This window comes from Lissotriton helveticus, chromosome 5_1 (genome assembly GCF_964261635.1).
Source record: "Lissotriton helveticus chromosome 5_1, aLisHel1.1, whole genome shotgun sequence".
Classification (NCBI taxonomy): domain Eukaryota; kingdom Metazoa; phylum Chordata; class Amphibia; order Caudata; family Salamandridae; genus Lissotriton; species Lissotriton helveticus.
This window is the reverse complement of record NC_136065.1, coordinates 496,763,597-496,783,824: the sequence shown is the minus strand read 5'-3', so window position 1 is coordinate 496,783,824 and position 20,228 is coordinate 496,763,597. Positions and strand designations below refer to the sequence as shown.

Genomic DNA, 20,228 nt, shown 5'->3' with positions numbered 1-20,228 from the left:
CTTATTTTTGATAAATAAGACTTTCATGCATATTTCTGTGTTTAGGTGTACAATGCGCATTGGGAAGGGAATCCATCCTGATAGCATCCCGGGTTGGTGCCAGGCTTTTTCTCTTGATGGAGGTAGTGGGGTTCGATCTCTGAAAGTAATCCAGCAAGGCAACCGGCCTCCCCTAATTTATAACATTGGTAAGTTGACATGCTTGAATGTACACAAGTTAAGCATGTGGTGTTACTAACTATAATGAAGTGTATTCATTATAATTGCTGTGCACTTACTAGAATATTGGCTGTCCGAGTTTATGTCCTCCTCTTAAGCAGTGATATTTCTGCAAAAGTGTGCTTGTTTAGATTATTACATTGTTTTTAACCACTAGTCACAACCGAGCAATACCAGACATGACAACAGGTGTACTATTTTATATAAAGATTTGTTTGAACATAAAAATAAATTGTGCCTTTTTTTTTGGGTGGTTCATTTCTGAACTTTGTTTTCTGTCAATTTTTGAACAGCAATTGTTTACACTCCATAACAATTCAAAGTGCCTGAAGGTAAATGCTTGTTTCTTAGCCCTACTCATCTGAGTTAAAATCTGTTTCAGAGCTTTCCCCTATGTTATAGTTCAAATCAATCAAATCCAGCTTTATTTGGTTAAAAGTTGTCTCACCATTAAAGCATCCAAAATTAATAATGAACATCCTCACATTTCATCGCAATCGGTACATTCAGACACATAAAGAGTAAAAAATGTATACTATACATGAATAAGCGCAATGGGTGTGAAACAATAAAAGTGAACGCTGGAGAAAATTATTAGATGAAGTGCCACATGCATAACGTGTAATGCTGCATCCAACTACAACCCTGGACAACATTAGTCAATATGCATCCTGTCTTCTTCATAAACTAGAGCCTCGAGATGTGAGTTATATTTTCTTCTTCTAATTGTCATCTGAATGCAAACCGCCACTGCATTACAAATTCTGTCATTTTCTAAATTACAGATAAAATCAAAGGCAATATTATAGGTGAACAATCTTATCCTTTAAAATGAATGGACGTAAATTGCTCTTCCTAATATCTCTATAAAAATCACAAAATAAGATAAAATGTCTAATCAGATTTTCCATCACAAGGGAACTTTGGGAGATTTTGTTTCCTTGCGCCCATGGTTTTGAAGGCAATTAAAAATGTATGATCCCCATGCTTAACCTAGTAAGATAAAATCTATGTTTTATGTTTGAGACCTGGAGTAATTATCGTTGTGTCCCTGGTCCAATGGACCTATCGCAGTATGTCCTGGTCAGCTGCTTTGAGTTTGCCTCAACTTCCCTTAGCCATTCCCTTGGTTCTATGAGCCCGGTTTTTAGTTCCTTTTTACTATAATTAAGAATTTGTGAAGGATTATTAAAATCAATGTTCTCGGCACAATTTTTTAAAAGATTACTAATATACATTGTGAGAAGTTGCCCTGATGTGCAGTGTTCACTATTCTAGTGATCACTATATATCAGTCCAAACAACCCTTATTGATGATTGGTTGTAAGTCAACCTTGTAGACCAGCTATCCTAGTAGCATGGATACGAGCAGTCTAAGGCTAAGACTCTAGAGGGCGTGTTAAGCCAGCTGTTTTACCATCACATTACCCCTTGAACACCCAGTGAAAGGACACCACACAAGTGTTATGAAAATAAACAGTGTATTTATTAGAATCACAACAACCCTGTACTCTTTATGAGGACAGGGTGCTAGGCACACAACAAAACTCTTACGAAAATACTTAAGTTAGCACAGTATATACAAATGCCCGAGGGGCACGAAAAACCATATACTCTAGAAGTGGAATGCGAAATTACTAGCAGGTAAGTACAGTACTAATAGGCTTTGGAATCGCTAGGACTTGACTATAGAATCGTTAGATTACTTCTAGGAGACCTAGGGGACTCGGGTGCAGAGTGTGCACTCTCACGCGGGATGCGGGACAAAGTCTATGGAAGCTAGTAAAGTTAAAGTTAGTGTTCACGGGCGAACCCGACCTGGTAGGGAGAAAACGACAGTGGATCCTGACCCTTGGATAGTGAGGCTATGCTGGGACACCGAAGTGCCGAAGTTACCTAGCCCAGGGGCTGCAGCTGCATAGGTCTCAAAAGACGTCGGGAATCCTCGTTGCCGGACCAGGAGCCTGGAAGAAAGATGCTGGCAGGCGACCAGTGAAGATTGTTCGAGTTGATCCAAGCCTGGATCTGGAAGATGGATGACACCTGAAAGCAGAGGGGACCAAGTTCGTGACTACTAGCCAGTAGTCAGTGGGCACCAGGAGGGCACCGGATGGTAGTTACCTCGACTAGGTGAGTGGGCGACGCTGGCTCTGCAGATCTCACGGACCAGGAGGCGTTGTCGGCGACCAGGATGGAGAGGCGAGCTGTCCCACGATGGATGAAGCTGTCGGCGTCGAAGGTACCCAGGATTGGGCAACAAGCCTTGGCTAATTCAAGCCCACGCGGTGGACTCAAAATGGCGTCTTGAGTGGACCAGGAGGGTCCAGGGTGCTCCTCTTCGGGAAGGGAGCAAGAGCCAGTCTGGAGCAACCAGACCAGCAGCAGTGATGTCGTCGGGCGTCGTTCAGAAGGCCACAAGCCAGCGGGCTAGTAGCCAAACAACGCGGTGAGCAGCAAAAAGCAGAAGGGCCCCACGCCGATCGTGGAGATGCTGGGGGGCTGCTCTTCGGTGCTGGAGCTGCTCAGGGTCGGGGCTTCTCTTACCCCAAAGCACTCAGTCGAGGGTCCCTCGGGAGTCGTGCTGGGCAAGCGTCGTGCAGTCTTGAAGATGGCCGGTCCCTCGAGGTCTCGTCACACCCACGAATCTCAGCGTGACTGATGATGTAGGTAGAGGTCAGAGGTGCCAGGGAAGCCGGTTCTCGTCGAGCTGGGCAGTCTTGATCCGGAGGAGAGACTTGCAGCAGACCGCAGTGTTCTTAAGATGGTGCCTGCGGATGCAGGGTGACTACTCCTTAGTCACAAGGGAGAAATCTTAGGAAGAAGTCTTGAGTTCCTTTCGTGGAAAGTAGTTTCAGGATTCAAAGATGATCTGATTTGGAAGGGGGCCTGCTCCTACCTTTATCTGGGAAAAGGGGGCTGGCACGCGACTAGGTCCTGCCCTATGGGTGGGACCAGGAGGGGGGTGGTTACACCCACTTCCTTGGCGGGCTTTCCCCAGGCCAGGGGCTGGAGTGCCCCTGGAACTGGTTTCAGCCGGCCTATGCACAGTGAGCACCGGGGTGCCACTTGCAGTCACCTTCCTCTGTAGCCCTGCCTACCTGGAATACACAAAACCCTGTCTGGGACGGTGCTGGCACCGCCCCTGGCAGGAAACCCTTTGTCCTTATCTCCTGCTCTGGGAGAACTCCCAGCAGCAGGAGGGCAGACTTGTGTCTCGGTGGCAGCATCCATTTTGTGGATGCTAAGGCTCTGTCTGACTTTAACCGGGGTTAGGGGTTACATACATGTCGTGTCCCTCTAGAAGGGTGGAATGCTAACCCCGTCGCCAGAATTGGCGAGGGGTTAGTATTCCAATTCGTATGACACCTTACTCGACATGTTTTGATAAAGCGATACCAGAGTTGGCATATAACCGCGAGGATTATAATGCACTTAAGAGTATATGGTATGCGATATCATGGAAACGGCTAAGGGATGGATCCCGAAAGCCGCAGACAGGCTCAGCTCATGCCAGAGCACCATCTCACACGATTCCAAGCACTCTGCCTTCAGGATTGTTAAGGCCTGCCATAGGAGTGACTGATAGGAGATCTGTGTGTCCATTTTAGGGTTAGATATAGGTATACTATATCTAAAGCAAAGGGTGATTACACCACCTTGCCCCAGCTGTCAAGCAGCCAGTTGTGTCAGATTTGGATGGCCAGCCAGGGGTGGCATAATACATGCTGCAGCCCCTGGTAGGCCCTGGGTATACCTATGCCCTGGGTACCTAAGGTACACTGTGCAGGGACTGATAAGGTGACTCAGTATCCAATTGGATATGTACCTAGGGTACATGGAATCCATTTTACAGAGAGAGCAGTAGGCCTGGGGTCCTGAATAGCAGGGCCCCAGGTCAACTAAGTCAGAAAACCAGCAAAACACCAGGCAAAAAGTTGGGGGCAACCATAGTCAGGGATCTACCTTCCTACATAACCCCCCCCCAAACGAAAGGAGATAAGGCTAGCCTTGCCAGGTAAGCCTATATTGCCTGAGTGGCCATATAAGGAAGTAACAGCACTGGCATGGTTACCCCCTATCTCATGGTCCACTAAGCAATCCCTCACCCTAAGGGTATCTGAGGGTCTCCACCATAGGGAATCTCTACCTGTGGTGTGTTTTGGCAAAGGAAAAGGCTGGTGCTGAAATGGAGTACTGAAGTGAGGCTCCACTAATTTTGGGCTCAGCTTCCTCCAATCATTTTCCACCATAGAGGCCTTTCTTTCCAAGACTGAGTTGTTTTGGGCTCTCAGGGTCAACCTCTGGCTACCTACAGCTGGAGGTTGGGTCCCTCTGTTTGGCTTACTGGAGGGACAGGTCAGGTCTGGGGCCCTCAGGTCCCAAGTTTGGCTGTGCCCAACAGTGTCCATCTGTGGGAGGTCCCTAACTAATTTTAAGGGGGATCCCTCAGGAGTATGTTTTATTTTCACTGGGCTAGGACTACTAGCTTCAGTGCCCTTAATCTGCTGATTGGGAAATTCTTTTGGACAGGGGGCCCCTTGGGGTCCACCACTGGCCTCCCTGACCTCTACAGCCCTGGGCTGAATGAGGCAGGGTAGAGAGGGGCAGGTTACCTGCTCCAGACTGGGTCCCACCTTGGAAGGGTCCACTGACATCAGGGGTTCTGCCAGGCTAGGCCTGACTACCTCTGTGGCAGTTTCTTCACAAGGGGTCAGATCAGTTCCCTGAGGAGGCTGATCCTTTCCTAAAGTCTGGTGGGGGGGAGATTTCTCTTCCTCCTCAATACTCTCTGTCTGAGTGGAGTGATCCATAGTTTCAGGCTTCACAACACTATCATCTGTCTGAGTTTGAGCTGTGGCCATCACAACTCTCCCAACCTTTTCAGGAGGGGGCTCAGTTTGGGTGTGGGCTGTTACCATGACAGCCTTGACAACCTGTTCTGGGAAGGAAGTTGTCTGAGATTGGGTTGTGACTGGCACAACCCTCCTGACCTGTTCAGGGAGGACATCTTGGACTGGGGCTGTGGCTATCACTGCCCCACTAACCTTACCATGGGTATTTACCATTTTAGAATGGGTTTCTTGCTCAACTTCAGCCCAGGCTGAGAGCTCTAAATCATTCCCCAGTAGGCAATCTACAGGCAAGTTTGGTGACACTGCCACTCTCTTGTGGCCAGTGACACCTCCCCAGCTGAGATTGACCACTGCCATGGGATGATCTCTCTGTACTCCATCAATATTGGTCACCTGGTATTGGGCACCAGGTAAAAGTTGCCTTGAGGGGACTAGACTCTCAGTCACCATAGTGATGCTAGCCCCTGTATCTCTATAGGCCTCAACTTTTATACCATTGATGAGGGGCTCCTGTCTGTACTTGCCCAAAGTGTTGGGACAAGTTGTGAAGTTGGCAAACCCCATGCCAGTCTCACAGACAAGAGTATCTAAGTTTGGGGACCTGGTTAGGCCAGAGTCCCCAGGAACTCCCAAAGTAAATGCACCCAAATTCTTGGGGGCACTCCCACCACCTGGGGGATTACTACTAGTAGTAACAGGAGGTTTGGGAATGTTACTTGGGGGTATGTTCTCCTTATTGTTATTCTTTGGGCAACTGCTGTCAGTTTTCAAATGACCCACCTGTTTACAGGGATAACAATAAGGTTTCTTCTGGTTATTAGAAGGATTCTGGGACCCACCCCCCTCAGAGGATTTTTGGGGCCCTGATGTGGTTTGATCTGGAGATTTATTCCCACCCTTCTCTTGAGGCTTGGTTGATTCCTTTTTCTGGTCACCACCTTGGTTCTTGGGCCTAATCCTGGTTCTGACCCATTTGTCTGCCCTCTTACCCAATTCCTGTGGAGAGGTCAGATCAGAGTCTACCAGGTGCTGGTGTAATAACTGGTTCTGACAATTATTTAAGACTTGCTCTCTCATAATAAGATTATACAATCCTGTGAAGTCAGTAACCTTGCTACCCAGTAGCCAGCCTTCCAAAGCCTTAGTGGCACAATCAACAAAGTCAGACCAGTCCTGAGACTGGGTTTTCTGGGTGTCTCTGAACAGCAACCTGTACTGCTCAGTGGTTAAGCCAAACCCATCAACCAGTGCATTTTTCAGGACCTGGTAATCATTAGCATCCTCCACTCTTGTAGTGAGGAGCTTATCTCTACCTTTACCATCAAAGGAGAGCCACAGTATAGCTGCCCACTGACTCTGGGGAATGCACTGCACAGTGCAGGCCCTCTCCAGAGCAGCCATCCATTTCTGGATGTCATCCCCTTGCTTAAAGGGGGGCACTATCTTTGTCAGGTGTTTAGTATCTAAACCCTTCTCTTTTTCTCTTGGGAGATTGCTGCCACCAGTGGGAGCTAGCCCACTCATCTGCTGCTCTCTAGCAAAGGCAAGCTTCTCTTTGGCCAGGGCAAGTTCTTCCCTTTCAATCCTTAGTTCAGCTTGTCTCATCCTAGCTTCATGCTCCCTTCTCTGAGGGGAAGTAAATCTCCTCTGTGGAGGATTCCTTCTCCCCTGAGAAGAGGCATTAGAGTGCAGAGATCTATTGGAGTCCCTAGAAAGAGATCTATCTCTCCTAACTCCAAGGTTAGGCCCACTTCGGGTTAGTACTGGGGGTCCCCCAGATCCTAGCCCAAGTAAGTCTAAGTTGGCCCTGGTTAGCCTTCTGACTACCTCATCCCCAGAGAGTTCCTCTTGATCCTCCTCCTCAACTGCAGTAGCAATGTTGGGGAGATCTGGATCCTCAGAGGTTCCCTCTAAGGCTGGCATGTTCTCATGTAACTGAGAAAGCTTTCTGGCATCATATGTCTCTAAGAGACCTATCAGAAAGGGAATGGTGGGGTTAGACCCCTGCTTCAGTTTCCTGGAGACACAGATCTGTCTCATCTCCTGGAAACTGAGAGCTGCATATCTTGAAGTGACCTGTGGAGGGTCAACACTGACCAGGGGAGTCTCAGTAGATTCCCCCTGGGTAGACATGCTTTTCTAGTGAGGTGTAAGTGGTGCACTTACCTACACTATATGTTTGCCTACTGATCCCTTGCTAGAGTTGTAGTTTAGGGTGTGCTAGGCCCTATGAGCTACAACAGCTGGTTCAGTAGAACTCAGAGTATTCTAAGCTAAGTTATATGTACCTTTAGTACTTATGTGATCTTTCACAAGATATTCTTAGGGCATGTGTGGTAAAACAACAGCAAGCTCAAATCCCAACCGCTGCTCACCAATGTGAGAAGTTGGCCTGATGTGCAGTGTTCACTATTCTAGTGATCACTATATATCAGTCCAAACAACCCTTATTGATGATTGGTTGTAAGTCCACCTTGTAGACCAGCTATCCTAGTAGCATGGATACGAGCAGTCTAAGGCTAAGACTCTAGAGGGCGTGTTAAGCCAGCTGTTTTACCATCACATTACCCCTTGAACACCCAGTGAAAGGACACCACACAAGTGTTATGAAAATAAACAGTGTATTTATTAGAATCACAACAACCCTGTACTCTTTATGAGGACAGGGTGCTAGGCACACAACAAAACTCTTACGAAAATACTTAAGTTAGCACAGTATATACAAATGCCCGAGGGGCACGAAAAACCATATACTCTAGAAGTGGAATGCGAAATTACTAGCAGGTAAGTACAGTACTAATAGGCTTTGGAATCGCTAGGACTTGACTATAGAATCGTTAGATTACTTCTAGGAGACCTAGGGGACTCGGGTGCAGAGTGTGCACTCTCACGCGGGATGCGGGACAAAGTCTATGGAAGCTAGTAAAGTTAAAGTTAGTGTTCACGGGCGAACCCGACCTGGTAGGGAGAAAACGACAGTGGATCCTGACCCTTGGATAGTGAGGCTATGCTGGGACACCGAAGTGCCGAAGTTACCTAGCCCAGGGGCTGCAGCTGCATAGGTCTCAAAAGACGTCGGGAATCCTCGTTGCCGGACCAGGAGCCTGGAAGAAAGATGCTGGCAGGCGACCAGTGAAGATTGTTCGAGTTGATCCAAGCCTGGATCTGGAAGATGGATGACACCTGAAAGCAGAGGGGACCAAGTTCGTGACTACTAGCCAGTAGTCAGTGGGCACCAGGAGGGCACCGGATGGTAGTCACCTCGACTAGGTGAGTGGGCGACGCTGGCTCTGCAGATCTCACGGACCAGGAGGCGTTGTCGGCGACCAGGATGGAGAGGCGAGCTGTCCCACGATGGATGAAGCTGTCGGCGTCGAAGGTACCCAGGATTGGGCAACAAGCCTTGGCTAATTCAAGCCCACGCGGTGGACTCAAAATGGCGTCTTGAGTGGACCAGGAGGGTCCAGGGTGCTCCTCTTCGGGAAGGGAGCAAGAGCCAGTCTGGAGCAACCAGACCAGCAGCAGTGATGTCGTCGGGCGTCGTTCAGAAGGCCACAAGCCAGCGGGCTAGTAGCCAAACAACGCGGTGAGCAGCAAAAAGCAGAAGGGCCCCACGCCGATCATGGAGATGCTGGGGGGCTGCTCTTCGGTGCTGGAGCTGCTCAGGGTCGGGGCTTCTCTTACCCCAAAGCACTCAGTCGAGGGTCCCTCGGGAGTCGTGCTGGGCAAGCGTCGTGCAGTCTTGAAGATGGCCGGTCCCTCGAGGTCTCGTCACACCCACGAATCTCAGCGTGACTGATGATGTAGGTAGAGGTCAGAGGTGCCAGGGAAGCCAGTTCTCGTCGAGCTGGGCAGTCTTGATCCGGAGGAGAGACTTGCAGCAGACCGCAGTGTTCTTAAGATGGTGCCTGCGGATGCAGGGTGACTACTCCTTAGTCATAAGGGAGAAATCTTAGGAAGAAGTCTTGAGTTCCTTTCGTGGAAAGTAGTTTCAGGATTCAAAGATGATCTGATTTGGAAGGGGGCCTGCTCCTACCTTTATCTGGGAAAAGGGGGCTGGCACGCGACTAGGTCCTGCCCTATGGGTGGGACCAGGAGGGGGGTGGTTACACCCACTTCCTTGGCGGGCTTTCCCCAGGCCAGGGGCTGGAGTGCCCCTGGAACTGGTTTCAGCCGGCCTATGCACAGTGAGCACCGGGGTGCCACTTGCAGTCACCTTCCTCTGTAGCCCTGCCTACCTGGAATACACAAAACCCTGTCTGGGACGGTGCTGGCACCGCCCCTGGCAGGAAACCCTTTGTCCTTATCTCCTGCTCTGGGAGAACTCCCAGCAGCAGGAGGGCAGACTTGTGTCTCGGTGGCAGCATCCATTTTGTGGATGCTAAGGCTCTGTCTGACTTTAACCGGGGTTAGGGGTTACATACATGTCGTGTCCCTCTAGAAGGGTGGAATGCTAACCCCGTCGCCAGAATTGGCGAGGGGTTAGTATTCCAATTCGTATGACACCTTACTCGACATGTTTTGATAAAGCGATACCAGAGTTGGCATATAACCGCGAGGATTATAATGCACTTAAGAGTATATGGTATGCGATATCATGGAAACGGCTAAGGCGCTGGCGCTTCTACTCTTGGTGCGAATCTGATTGCTGCTCCTTTGAGCTTTTAACAATCCCGTTTTGGTATTTTTGTTAAATTGATTTAAAATTGTTTCCCCTGTTTTTACTTTTGCTGGCTTATGCCTACTTGTAATCAGACCCTCTCATACGCACTCTAATAGGTGAACTCACCGCTCTTTGCGGGTCCCTCGCCTTCGTTTTTCCGGGCGGCCATCTTTTGTTGGGGAAGAGGTTGCTCGCGCTAGTCCTCTCTCTAGGAGGCGACTAGGGCTTAAAATCAGGCAAGTTGGGTCAGTTCGCCCTTGACCATCAGCGCACCACACGTGGCGCTTCTACTCTTGGTGCGAATCTGATTGCTGCTCCTTTGAGCTTTTACCCCTGTTTTTACTTTTGCTGGCTTATGCCTACTTGTAATCAGACCCTCTCACACGCACTCTAATAGGTGAACTCACCGCTCTTTGCGGGTCCCTCGCCTTCGTTTTTCCGGGCGGCCATCTTTTGTTGGGGAAGAGGTTGCTCGCGCTAGTCCTCTCTCTAGGAGGCGACTAGGGCTTAAAATCAGCCATGTCCACGCGCAGCGGAGACGCGCAGCGGGGATGCCGGAACATCGCCGGAGTTTCGCCAGAGTCAAGCCCGTCTGTGCCCGTCCGGGCCCAGACGGGCACAGGGCATGCTACTCTGCTCAATCCATCTAGACCTCTGGCCTCCTCCTACAGGTATTCTCGGGATTCTCTGCTTTCGCTTCGCGCGCCTAAACACCCTAGCTGCCGGGACTACTGGGTTGAGGGCACTACCTTTAAATACTGTCTCGGGTGTCGTCCGTCGAATAGTGGTGTGAACCCCAATTCACTCACTATGGCTCTGCTTAATTGCAGATCACTGCCCTGTCACGCTGTGGAAATACACTCCCTCCTTTTGGACCACTGTCTGGACGCGTTATTCTTGACAGAAACGTGGTTGACTGCGTGTTCTGGTCCTGATATTGTCAATGCTCTCCCGCCGGGATATCTCATTTTCCATCTTGATAGGCCGGATGGGAGAGGGGGTGGAGTGGCCATTGTGTATAGAGACACGCTTGTATGCAAGGCTGTAGACTGCGGGATTCGTGACACTGAAAGTTGTCACTTTTGCCTCGGCATATCTTCCTCCGTATCCATCTCTGGTCTCCTTGTGTATCGGCCTCCTGCTGCGCTGGGGAATTTTGTTGACTCTCTTATTGAGGCCATTATTCCATTAGCTGCTGCCTCGAGTAATTTTGTACTTCTTGGGGATTTTAATCTTCATTTTGACGACCCCAATGATGCAGTAGCAAGAGATTTACTGAGCTCGCTTGGTGCGCTTGATCTTCATCTCGCTCATTCGGGAGCCACTCATAACAGAGGTCATCAGCTTGATGCTGTTCTTGCTAATACTATCAACCTGCAAGCCCTCCAGATGTTGGCCCTTCCCTGGACGGATCACCATCTTATTCCGTTCAGCTGGCTATTGAGGAACCGGAGAGATCCCGTACCTGGACAATACACTGTGGAACGACTCTGGTCGAAGCTGCCGGTGGACAGCTGGGTGGAAGAGCTAGCTATGACTTGCCCCGACCCTGTAGATGACCCTAACATTGCTGATCAACACCTGGGAGAATGGCTCACGAATTCTCTTGACTTACTGATTCCTAGAAAAAGGAGGCTTATCAGGGAGAGAAGAATTGGCTCTGCCCCCTGGTACACCCCTGAACTTAGGAGTTGCAGAACTTCCTGCAAAAGGCTTGAACGTGCCTGGAGGAGAGAGCTGACGGAAGAAAGCCGGGTTAACTATAAAAGAGAGATGGGGAAATACAAAAGTGCATTGAAGGATGCGAAAAAGAACTTCTTTAGTGATAGGATTGAGAGGGCAAGTAATTCTCCTAGAGAATCGTTTAAAATTTTTAAAGAACTTTTGAAAGCCCCGGTCCCGCCAGTTGTGCATATCAATCCTAAAGACAAATGTGAGGAACTGGCTAGTTTCTTCCATTCTAAAATAGATAAAATATTATCCTCTCTGCCTGCTATGCCTCAAATCTCTGAGCCTGCTGCTAGCCTAACAAGTTGTTCGACCGAACTTGTTTCTTTTGGCCCCTTCTCGGAAGAGGAGGTTACAAAGGTCTTGTTGGAGATGAAGAGTGGATCGCCGAGTGATCCAGTCCCTATGAAACATCTCAAACTTGTGGTTAACACTCTGGCAACTCCGCTGACCGACCTCATCAATCTCTCTCTCTCTCATGGCATAGTGCCACAGAGATGGAAAAGGGCAGTGGTAAAAGCCTTATTGAAAAAACCAGGTTTGGATCCCTCCAACTTGACCAATTTTAGGCCAATTTCGCTTCTTCCGGGGTTCTCTAAAATCGCCGAGAAGCTGGTTAACCGCCAGCTCTCCTACTATCTAGAGTCCAACCGCTTGTTGGGAGACTCCCAGACTGGATTCCGTCCCGGCCAGGGAACAGACACGGCCCTGCTGGCGGTAGTGGAGGAAGCTAGGAGCACTCTTGATACAGGAGGATCAGTGGCAGTGATCCTCCTGGACTTGAGTGCTGCATTTGACACCGTGAGTCATCAGGTGCTCCTCCATCGCCTGTCAGAGGTAGGTGTCTCAGGGACGGCTCTGAAGTGGTTGGGATCTTTTCTTTCTAACCGTTTCTACCAAGTCTGGGAAGGGGTAGAGCAATCTTCCCCATTCCCTCTTCAATGTGGAGTCCCGCAGGGCTCATCGTTGAGCCCTACCTTATTTAATACATACATGACTCCACTTGAAAGAGTGGTAGCCCCTTCAGGGTTGAAGATCATCAGCTATGCTGATGATACTCAGCTGGTGGTGGGTCTCTCTCAGCTGGCGGAACAACCCAATGTGCTACATGACTGTCTGGCTAACGTTTACCGTTGGATGTCCAACTCTGCTCTAAAGCTTAATGGAGGAAAGACCGAGCTGATGCTCCTGGGTAACTCCAGTCCCTCCATTATTGCTAGCTGTTGGCCCCGGTCTCTTGGCGATCCACCATCCCCCAAGAAGGAGATCAAGTCCTTGGGAGTTTGGTTGGAGGAAGATCTGTCCTTTAGGACCCACGCTAGGAAGACAGCGGGGGTCTGCTTCGGTCTACTGAAGTCAGCCCGAAAGGTGCTACCACTGCTTCCTGATCCAGCTAGGAAGCATTTGATACGTGGTTTAATCCTGTCGAGGCTTGACTACGGGAATGCCCTGTTTCTCGGCGCCCCCGAAGGGACCTTTAAAACCCTCCAACAGGTGCAAAACGCAGCTGCCAGAGTTTTAATGGATATCCCCAGAAGGCAGTCTGCCACCCCGGCCCTCAAAGCGCTCCACTGGCTCCCTGTGAGGGAGCGGGTGAAATTTAAGGCGTTGTGCACGGCCCATAAAATTTTATACGGCAAAGGCCCCCCCATTCTTTTCAATATGGCCCGCCCTTATAAACCCCCACGCCTTCTGCGCTCAGACCAGAAACATCTGCTGCAATCAGCGAGAGTTAGGAGAGCTCGCACTGGGGGCAGGCGTTTCTCTGTGCAGGTGGCAAATTTGTGGAATTCTTTGCCCCTTGAGATTCGCTCAGAGCCCAAGATCCTACTTTTTAGGAAACTTCTTAAAACCTATTTGTTTCCACAGTAGTGATTTTTGAGTCTCCCCTTCGATGGTCTGCCGCGCCGGGATGCCCCCGGGTAAGCTGAGCGCGTTATAAGTTTCATATTATTATTATTATTATTAAGGGATGGATCCCGAAAGCCGCAGACAGGCTCAGCTCATGCCAGAGCACCATCTCACACGATTCCAAGCACTCTGCCTTCAGGATTGTTAAGGCCTGCCATAGGAGTGACTGATAGGAGATCTGTGTGTCCATTTTAGGGTTAGATATAGGTATACTATATCTAAAGCAAAGGGTGATTACACCACCTTGCCCCAGCTGTCAAGCAGCCAGTTGTGTCAGATTTGGATGGCCAGCCAGGGGTGGCATAATACATGCTGCAGCCCCTGGTAGGCCCTGGGTATACCTATGCCCTGGGTACCTAAGGTACACTGTACAGGGACTGATAAGGTGACTCAGTATCCAATTGGATATGTACCTAGGGAACATGGATTCCATTTTACAGAGCGAGCAGTAGGCCTGGGGTCCTGAATAGCAGGGCCCCAGGTCAACTAAGTCAGAAAACCAGCAAAACACCAGGCAAAAAGTTGGGGGCAACCATAGTCAGGGATCTACCTTCCTACATACATCAATAAGGGAATTTTTTCTACCGTGCTCAACGGTGAGGCAATCCTTAAGGATTTCCTGGATAAATTTGTATCTGAAAGAGACACGTTAGTGATAGATTCCGTACCTTAGAATATCCCCATGCGTCAGACTGGATCCGGAAAATTTTGCGTAACCATCGATCTTCCGATCTGAAAGAAACAGGTTAGTGTTAGATTACTTACCTTAGAATATCCCCAGGTGTCAGACTGGATCCGGAAAGTTTTGCGTAGCAGTACCCCTGTGCGTCGGTAGGCGTCGTCTGCGGCTCCGCGTTCGGCGTCGTTAGCGCCGGAATGACGTCGTCGGAGTACTTAGACGCCGCCCATGCGCGCTGACGTCAGTTCTTCTTTTTTCCGCGGCAGCTAGCGCAGATCCGGAGAATCTCTATCCGTTAGTCATTTTTTGACTAAACTTTTTGATCTTTTTGATCATTGCTCTACTCGAGTCTTCAACTCCGACGGTGCCGGTAGGGATGCCCGGGTTCAAACCCTGTTCCAAGTGCGACCGACTGATGTCGGTTACCGACCCCCATCGCCGGTGCCTGAAGTGTTTAGGCCTCGACCACGAAGACCGCACCTGCTCTGACTGCCAGGCCCTGATGTCTAAAGCTAGGCGGGAGCAGTCCCGCAAGCGACTCGAGCTCCGGCAGTCGGCCCCGCGCCGCTCCAGGTCCCGGTCCCTCAAGAGGTCGAGGGACCGGTCGCGGGGTCGGAGTCCTCGCAGCTCTGGGAGTGGACATCGGTTGTCATGATCCAAGTCCTCAGGTAAGAGGCATGAGAGGTCGGAGAGACGTCATCGTTCCTCTGACCCACCCCGACGCTTGGCCGGGGGTTCGGGTGACACCACCCACGCGGCTCCGACGGAGTTGCAGGCGTCGCCGCCTGCCCCACACCTTCGGGTCCCTGGGCATGGCATGGCGCGACGCCAGAGGAGGTCGAGCGGTACCTCATGGCCATGAGGTCCCACCCTTCTAAGCCGGGTCCCGTGGCGCCTCCGGGTCCACCATAAGCGTGGAAGGGTATACTCAGATGTGAGTCCCTTGCTCATTGCACCATCAGGATTCAAGCAAGCCGGGCCGACGACGGCTGAAATGCCAGAAACCGGTCCCCGGTAGCTTGTTTCCTTCCCAGTATAAGAATTGGCTTGGTAGTTTGGTTTGCCCTGTTCCCATCATGCACTGGGACAGGAACAGACTAATTTGCATGTAGCCAGGTTCTGAGCTGGGATGGTGCAGTGAGCTAAAAAACGGTGATGGATCAAGCCCTGATCTTTGGACTGGGTAAGAGTGGTCTGCTTAATTCAGACACTCTGTTCATCACCACCCCCTTTTCTGAATCATTTTGTCCACCATAAGCGTGGAAGGGTATACTCAGATGTGAGTCCCTTGCTCATTGCACCATCAGGATTCAAGCAAGCCGGGCCGACGACGGCTGAAATGCCAGAAACCGGTCCCCGGTAGCTTGTATCTGAAAGAAACAGGTTAGTATTAGATTCCTTACCTTAGAATATCCCCAGGTGTCAGTCTGGATCCGGAAACTTTTGCGTAGCAGTACCCCTGCGCGTCGGTAGGCGTCGTCTGCAGGCGTCCCCTGCGGCTCCGCGTCGTCGGCGTCGTGCGCCGTGATGACGTCGCTGGAGTATATAGACGCCGCCTCCGCGCGCTGACGTCAGTTCTTCTTTTTTCCGCGCCAGTTAGCGCAGATCCGAAGAGCAGTACTCCGGTCTTTTGACCAAGTGTTTGTAAAATTTAATCTTTCTACGGTGCCGGTAGGATGCCTGGGTTTAAGAGCTGCGACGAGTGCGACCGCATGATGTCGGTCACCGACCACCATCGACTCTGCCTCCGGTGTCTGGGCGCGGACCACGACGTGGAGTCCTGCGTCGACTGTCGGGCCTTGACTGGAAAAGCTAGGCGGGAGCGGTCCCGCAAGCTTCTCGAGCTCCGGGTGTCGGCCCCGCGTCGAGAGCGGTCCCGGTCCGGTCGGAGGTCGAGGGAGCGGTCGAGGGAACGATCGCGGAGCCGCCATGGGCGCTCCGGGAGTCGCCACCATTCCTCCGGCTCGTCAGGTAAGCACAAGAAGTCGGGGCGTCGCCATCGACGCCCGCGTAATGCGGCCGGGGGCTCGGGTGACCCCACCCCCGCGGCCCCGCGTGGGTCGCCGACGCCGTCTACCCCATACCCGTCGGTCCCTGGGGAAGGCGCGTCGCGTGAGGAGATCGAGGCCTTCCTCATTGCTATGAGGGCGAGGTCTTCTCCGGCGGGGCCTTCGGCGCCTGCGGGCCCGTCGGTCCCGTCTGGGGGCCCAAGCGGTTCGGGTGCTCCTGCCCCGGCGCCGCCGGCGGCTCCGGCCCCGGCGCCGCTGGTTCCCTCTGGTTCGTCGCCGGCTGGTCTCCCGGCCTCTCCGGCGTCGGTTCCTGTGGGCCAACCCGTGGTACCGCCCCCGCGTGGTGCAGCGACTCCGCCGTCGGCTCCGGCCGGCGTCGGGTCCCCGGCACCGACGCCGCGCGGCGCCACCCCCCTTTCCTCCCCGACTCCGGACGCGGAGTCGGACCGGCGTCGGCCGACGCCGATGGGGCCCGTTGACCCCGACGTCTATATCGTCGACCCAGAATATGGGTATGATGACGATGAGTATGGAGAGGGTTGGGAGGGGTCTGAGGACCCTCTATCCCGTGCCTGCCAGTATGATGTGGACTGGGTAGGTGATCTGGGTGATGCCAGTGGCCTGGACGAGTCGCCCAACCCTGGGTTTGTCTCTCCGTCCCCTGTGGCGTCTGAGGCAGGTGCTGCCTATTCGGTGGTCCTGATGAGGGCTGCCAAGGCCTTGCACCTTGAGCTCCCCGTCGCGAAGGTCAAGCCGAACATTCTGACCGAAGTGTTTAAACCGCAGTCATGCCCCCAGGAGCCTCTGCTGCCGTTTAATGAGGCCCTGTCGGATGTCCTTTTGGGCACCTGGTCCAGGCCCGCTTCTGGTGCGCCGGTTGACCGGAATGTCGCGAGGCGTCACCGTCCATGCTCGGACGACCCTGCCTTTTTATCCACCCATCCCTCCCCGGAGAGTCTGGTGATCCAGGCCTCCACTTCGCAGTCCGCATTTCCGTCGGCTCCGCCCGATAGGGAATCAAAGCGGTATGACCAATTTGGTAAAAAGGTCTTTTCCTCTTTGAGCGCTGGACTGCGGTCTTGTAATACCGCGTGCCTCTTGGGCCGCTACACCCACTCCCTGTGGGATACGGTCGAGGAGTGTCTGCCGCAATGTCCCCAGGAGGTGCGGGACAAGCTCACACGGGCCTTAGTTGAAGGCCGGGATGCGGCGCGGTACTCGATCCGTTGTGGTCTCGACACGACCGACTCGTTGGGACGGGCGATGTCCACAACGGTGGCGATTCGTCGCCATGCGTGGCTGAGATCTGCCAACTTCTCGCCAGACGTCCAAAATTCACTCATGGACATGCCATTTGATGGCAGTCGCCTGTTTGGTGACAAAGCGGACCACGCGCTGGAGCGCTTCAAGGACTCCAGGGTCACGGCCAAGTCCTTGGGTCTTTCGACCCAGCGCCAGCAGACGGGTTCGTTTCGGCCCTTTCGTGGCCAAGGGAGGGGAGGTCCCACACGTGCTGCCAGCCACGCGACGCAGAACGCTCCCCAGCGCGGTGGCGGCCGTGGTTTCCGCCGTGGTGGCGGTAGAGGCCAGCGGCGTGGTCAGTCCACGCCTCCCTCCGCTGCTGCATCCAAGCCTTCCTAGTCCGAGCTTTCGGGCTCACGTGACGCCAGTGGGTGGCAGGGTTCGCCATCACCACTCCCGCTGGCGCGCGATAACATCGGACAGGTGGGTGCTTCAGCTTGTCCGAAGGGGCTATGCCCTCCCCTTCGAGTCCACTCCTCCAGCCATGCCACCGCAGAACCACCGTGTGTCGGGGGACCACTTGACACTTCTGCAGGAGGAAGTTACGGCCCTCTTGGCCAAGGGGGCCATCGAGCGCGTTCCTGGGCCAGAAGTAGGGTGTGGTTGCTACTCCCACTACTTTCTGGTACCCAAGAAGGACAAGGGAGGCCTGCGTCCTATCTTGGATCTACGGAACGTCAACGGCTTCCTCCGGAAGGAGAAGTTCAAGATGTTGACTTTGGCTCAGGTCTTGGCTGCTCTAGACCCACAAGACTGGATGGTAGCGTTGGACTTGCAGGATGCGTATTTTCACATCCCCGTCCTGCCGGCCCACCGGCGTTACCTGCGGTTCACGGTAGGCCACGAGCACTTTCAGTTTATCGTGCTCCCATTCGGCCTTACCAGCGCCCCACGGGTGTTCACGAAAGTGATGGCGGTGGTCGCAGCTCATCTGCGCCGGTTAGGGGTTTCAGTCTTCCCCTACCTCGACGACTGGCTGTTGAAGGCGGGCTCGCCCCAGACAGTCGTCCACCACCTTCAGATGACGGCAGACCTCCTGCACGAGCTGGGGTTTTCCATCAATGTGCCGAAATCACACCTGTGTCCCTCTCAAAAGCTCGTTTTCATCGGAGCGGTTCTCGACTCGGCGCAGTTTCGGGTTTATCCTCCGGAACGGCGGGTCCGGGATATTCAGGCTCTGATTCCCATCTTTCAGCCGTTATCCCGGGTTTCGGTCAGGTTGACGCTGCGGCTTCTGGGGCTGATGGCCTCCTGCATCCTTCTGGTGCATCACGCCAGGTGGCGGATGCGGGCTCTGCAGTGGGACCTGAAGTTTCAGTGGGCCCAGCATCAGGGCAACCTATCCGGCCATGTCCTGATCTCGGAGGGCACTGCGAGACAGTTGCAGTGGTGGCTTACGGACCGCGATTGGGTCAGGGGCAGATCCCTCTCCCTTCCCCAACCGGAGCACGTGGTTGTGACGGACGCGTCCCTCCAAGGCTGGGGTGGCCACTTGGGAGAGGCGGAGATCAGAGGCCTCTGGTCTCCGGCGGAATCCCGGCTCCATATCAACATGTTGGAGCTGCGGGCGATTCGCCTAGCACTGAAGGCATTCCTCCCCTTTGTCAACGGGAGTGTGGTGCAGGTGTTCACGGACAACACCACCGCCATGTGGTACTGCAACAAACAGGGCGGTGTGGGGTCGTGGACCCTTTGCCAGGAGGCTCTGCGCCTCTGGCAATGGCTGGAACGTCAGGGCGTGACTCTGACGGTTCAACACCTGGCAGGTTCTCTGAACGCCAGGGCGGACGAACTCAGCCGTCGGTGCTCGGTGGATCACGAATGGCGTCTGAACTCGGATGTGGCGAGAGGCCTCTTTCAGCAATGGGGAGAGCCTTGGTTAGATCTATTCGCCACAGAAGAGAACGCGCAATGTCATCAGTTCTGCGCGTTGGAGTTTCCAAGACGGCACTCGCTCGGCGACGCCTTTCGGCGCGAGTGGAGTTGCGGTCTGTTGTACGCCTTTCCGCCTATACCACTTCTGCCCAGAGTGCTGAAGAAGATCAGGCGCGACCGGGCCCAAGTTATCCTTGTGGCTCCGGACTGGGCTCGAAGGTACTGGTATCCCGAGCTACTCAGCATGACAGTCGGTCCCTCGATCCGCCTGCCCCTTCAGGAGGACCTTCTGTCGCAGCAGCAGGGGACGGTCCTCCACCCGAACCTGTCCAGTCTCCACCTCCATGCGTGGAGATTGAGCGGCGACAGTTGAGGCCATTTGACTTGCCTCCTGAAGTCTGTGATGTCATTCTGGCAGCCAGGCGTCCCTCCACAAAGTCGGTATACGCCTGCCGGTGGAACAGATTTGTGGCATGGTGCACAGCAAAGGCTGTGGATCCCCTTTCTGCCCCTCTGTCTGAGGTTCTCCTCTTCCTCCTTTCCCTTGCCCAGCAGGGCTCTGCTCTGGGCACTATCAAGGGCTATCTTTCTGCCCTTTCCGCCTTCTTGAGGCTACCTGATCAGCCATCTTTGTTCAAGTCCCCTATTGTGTTAAGATTCTTGAAGGGCATCACGCACATGTATCCTCCAACTCCGTTCGTGATGCCTCAGTGGGACTTGAACTTGGTTTTGACTTTCCTGATGTGCGCTCCCTTTGAGCCCCTTCATTCCTGTCCTCTCCGTCTTCTCACCTTAAAGACGGCCTTCCTGGTAGCCATCACCTCTGCCAGGAGAGTGAGTGAGCTCCAGGCTCTTTCTATTCAACCTCCTTTCTTGTCTGTTCATCCTGATAAGGTGGTTCTTCGGACTAGACCTTCTTTCCTGCCCAAGGTAGTCTCTGCTTTTCACATTGGGCAGTCCATCACCTTGCCCTCCTTCTTCCCGCCTCC

The 20,228-nt window shown here is 52.7% G+C and overlaps 1 protein-coding gene across 2 annotated transcripts in view; it reads left to right on the top strand.

Annotated features, from left to right (window-relative positions):
* Positions 1 to 20,228, top strand: part of VPS13D (vacuolar protein sorting 13 homolog D) — a 2,979,414-nt gene that overhangs the window by 1,870,935 nt on the left and 1,088,251 nt on the right. For both annotated transcript variants that reach the window (XM_078642819.1, XM_078642818.1), the window contains one exon: positions 46 to 188. In XM_078642819.1, the coding sequence (XP_078498945.1) occupies positions 46 to 188 (143 nt within the window). The remainder of the gene's footprint in view (positions 1 to 45; positions 189 to 20,228) is intronic.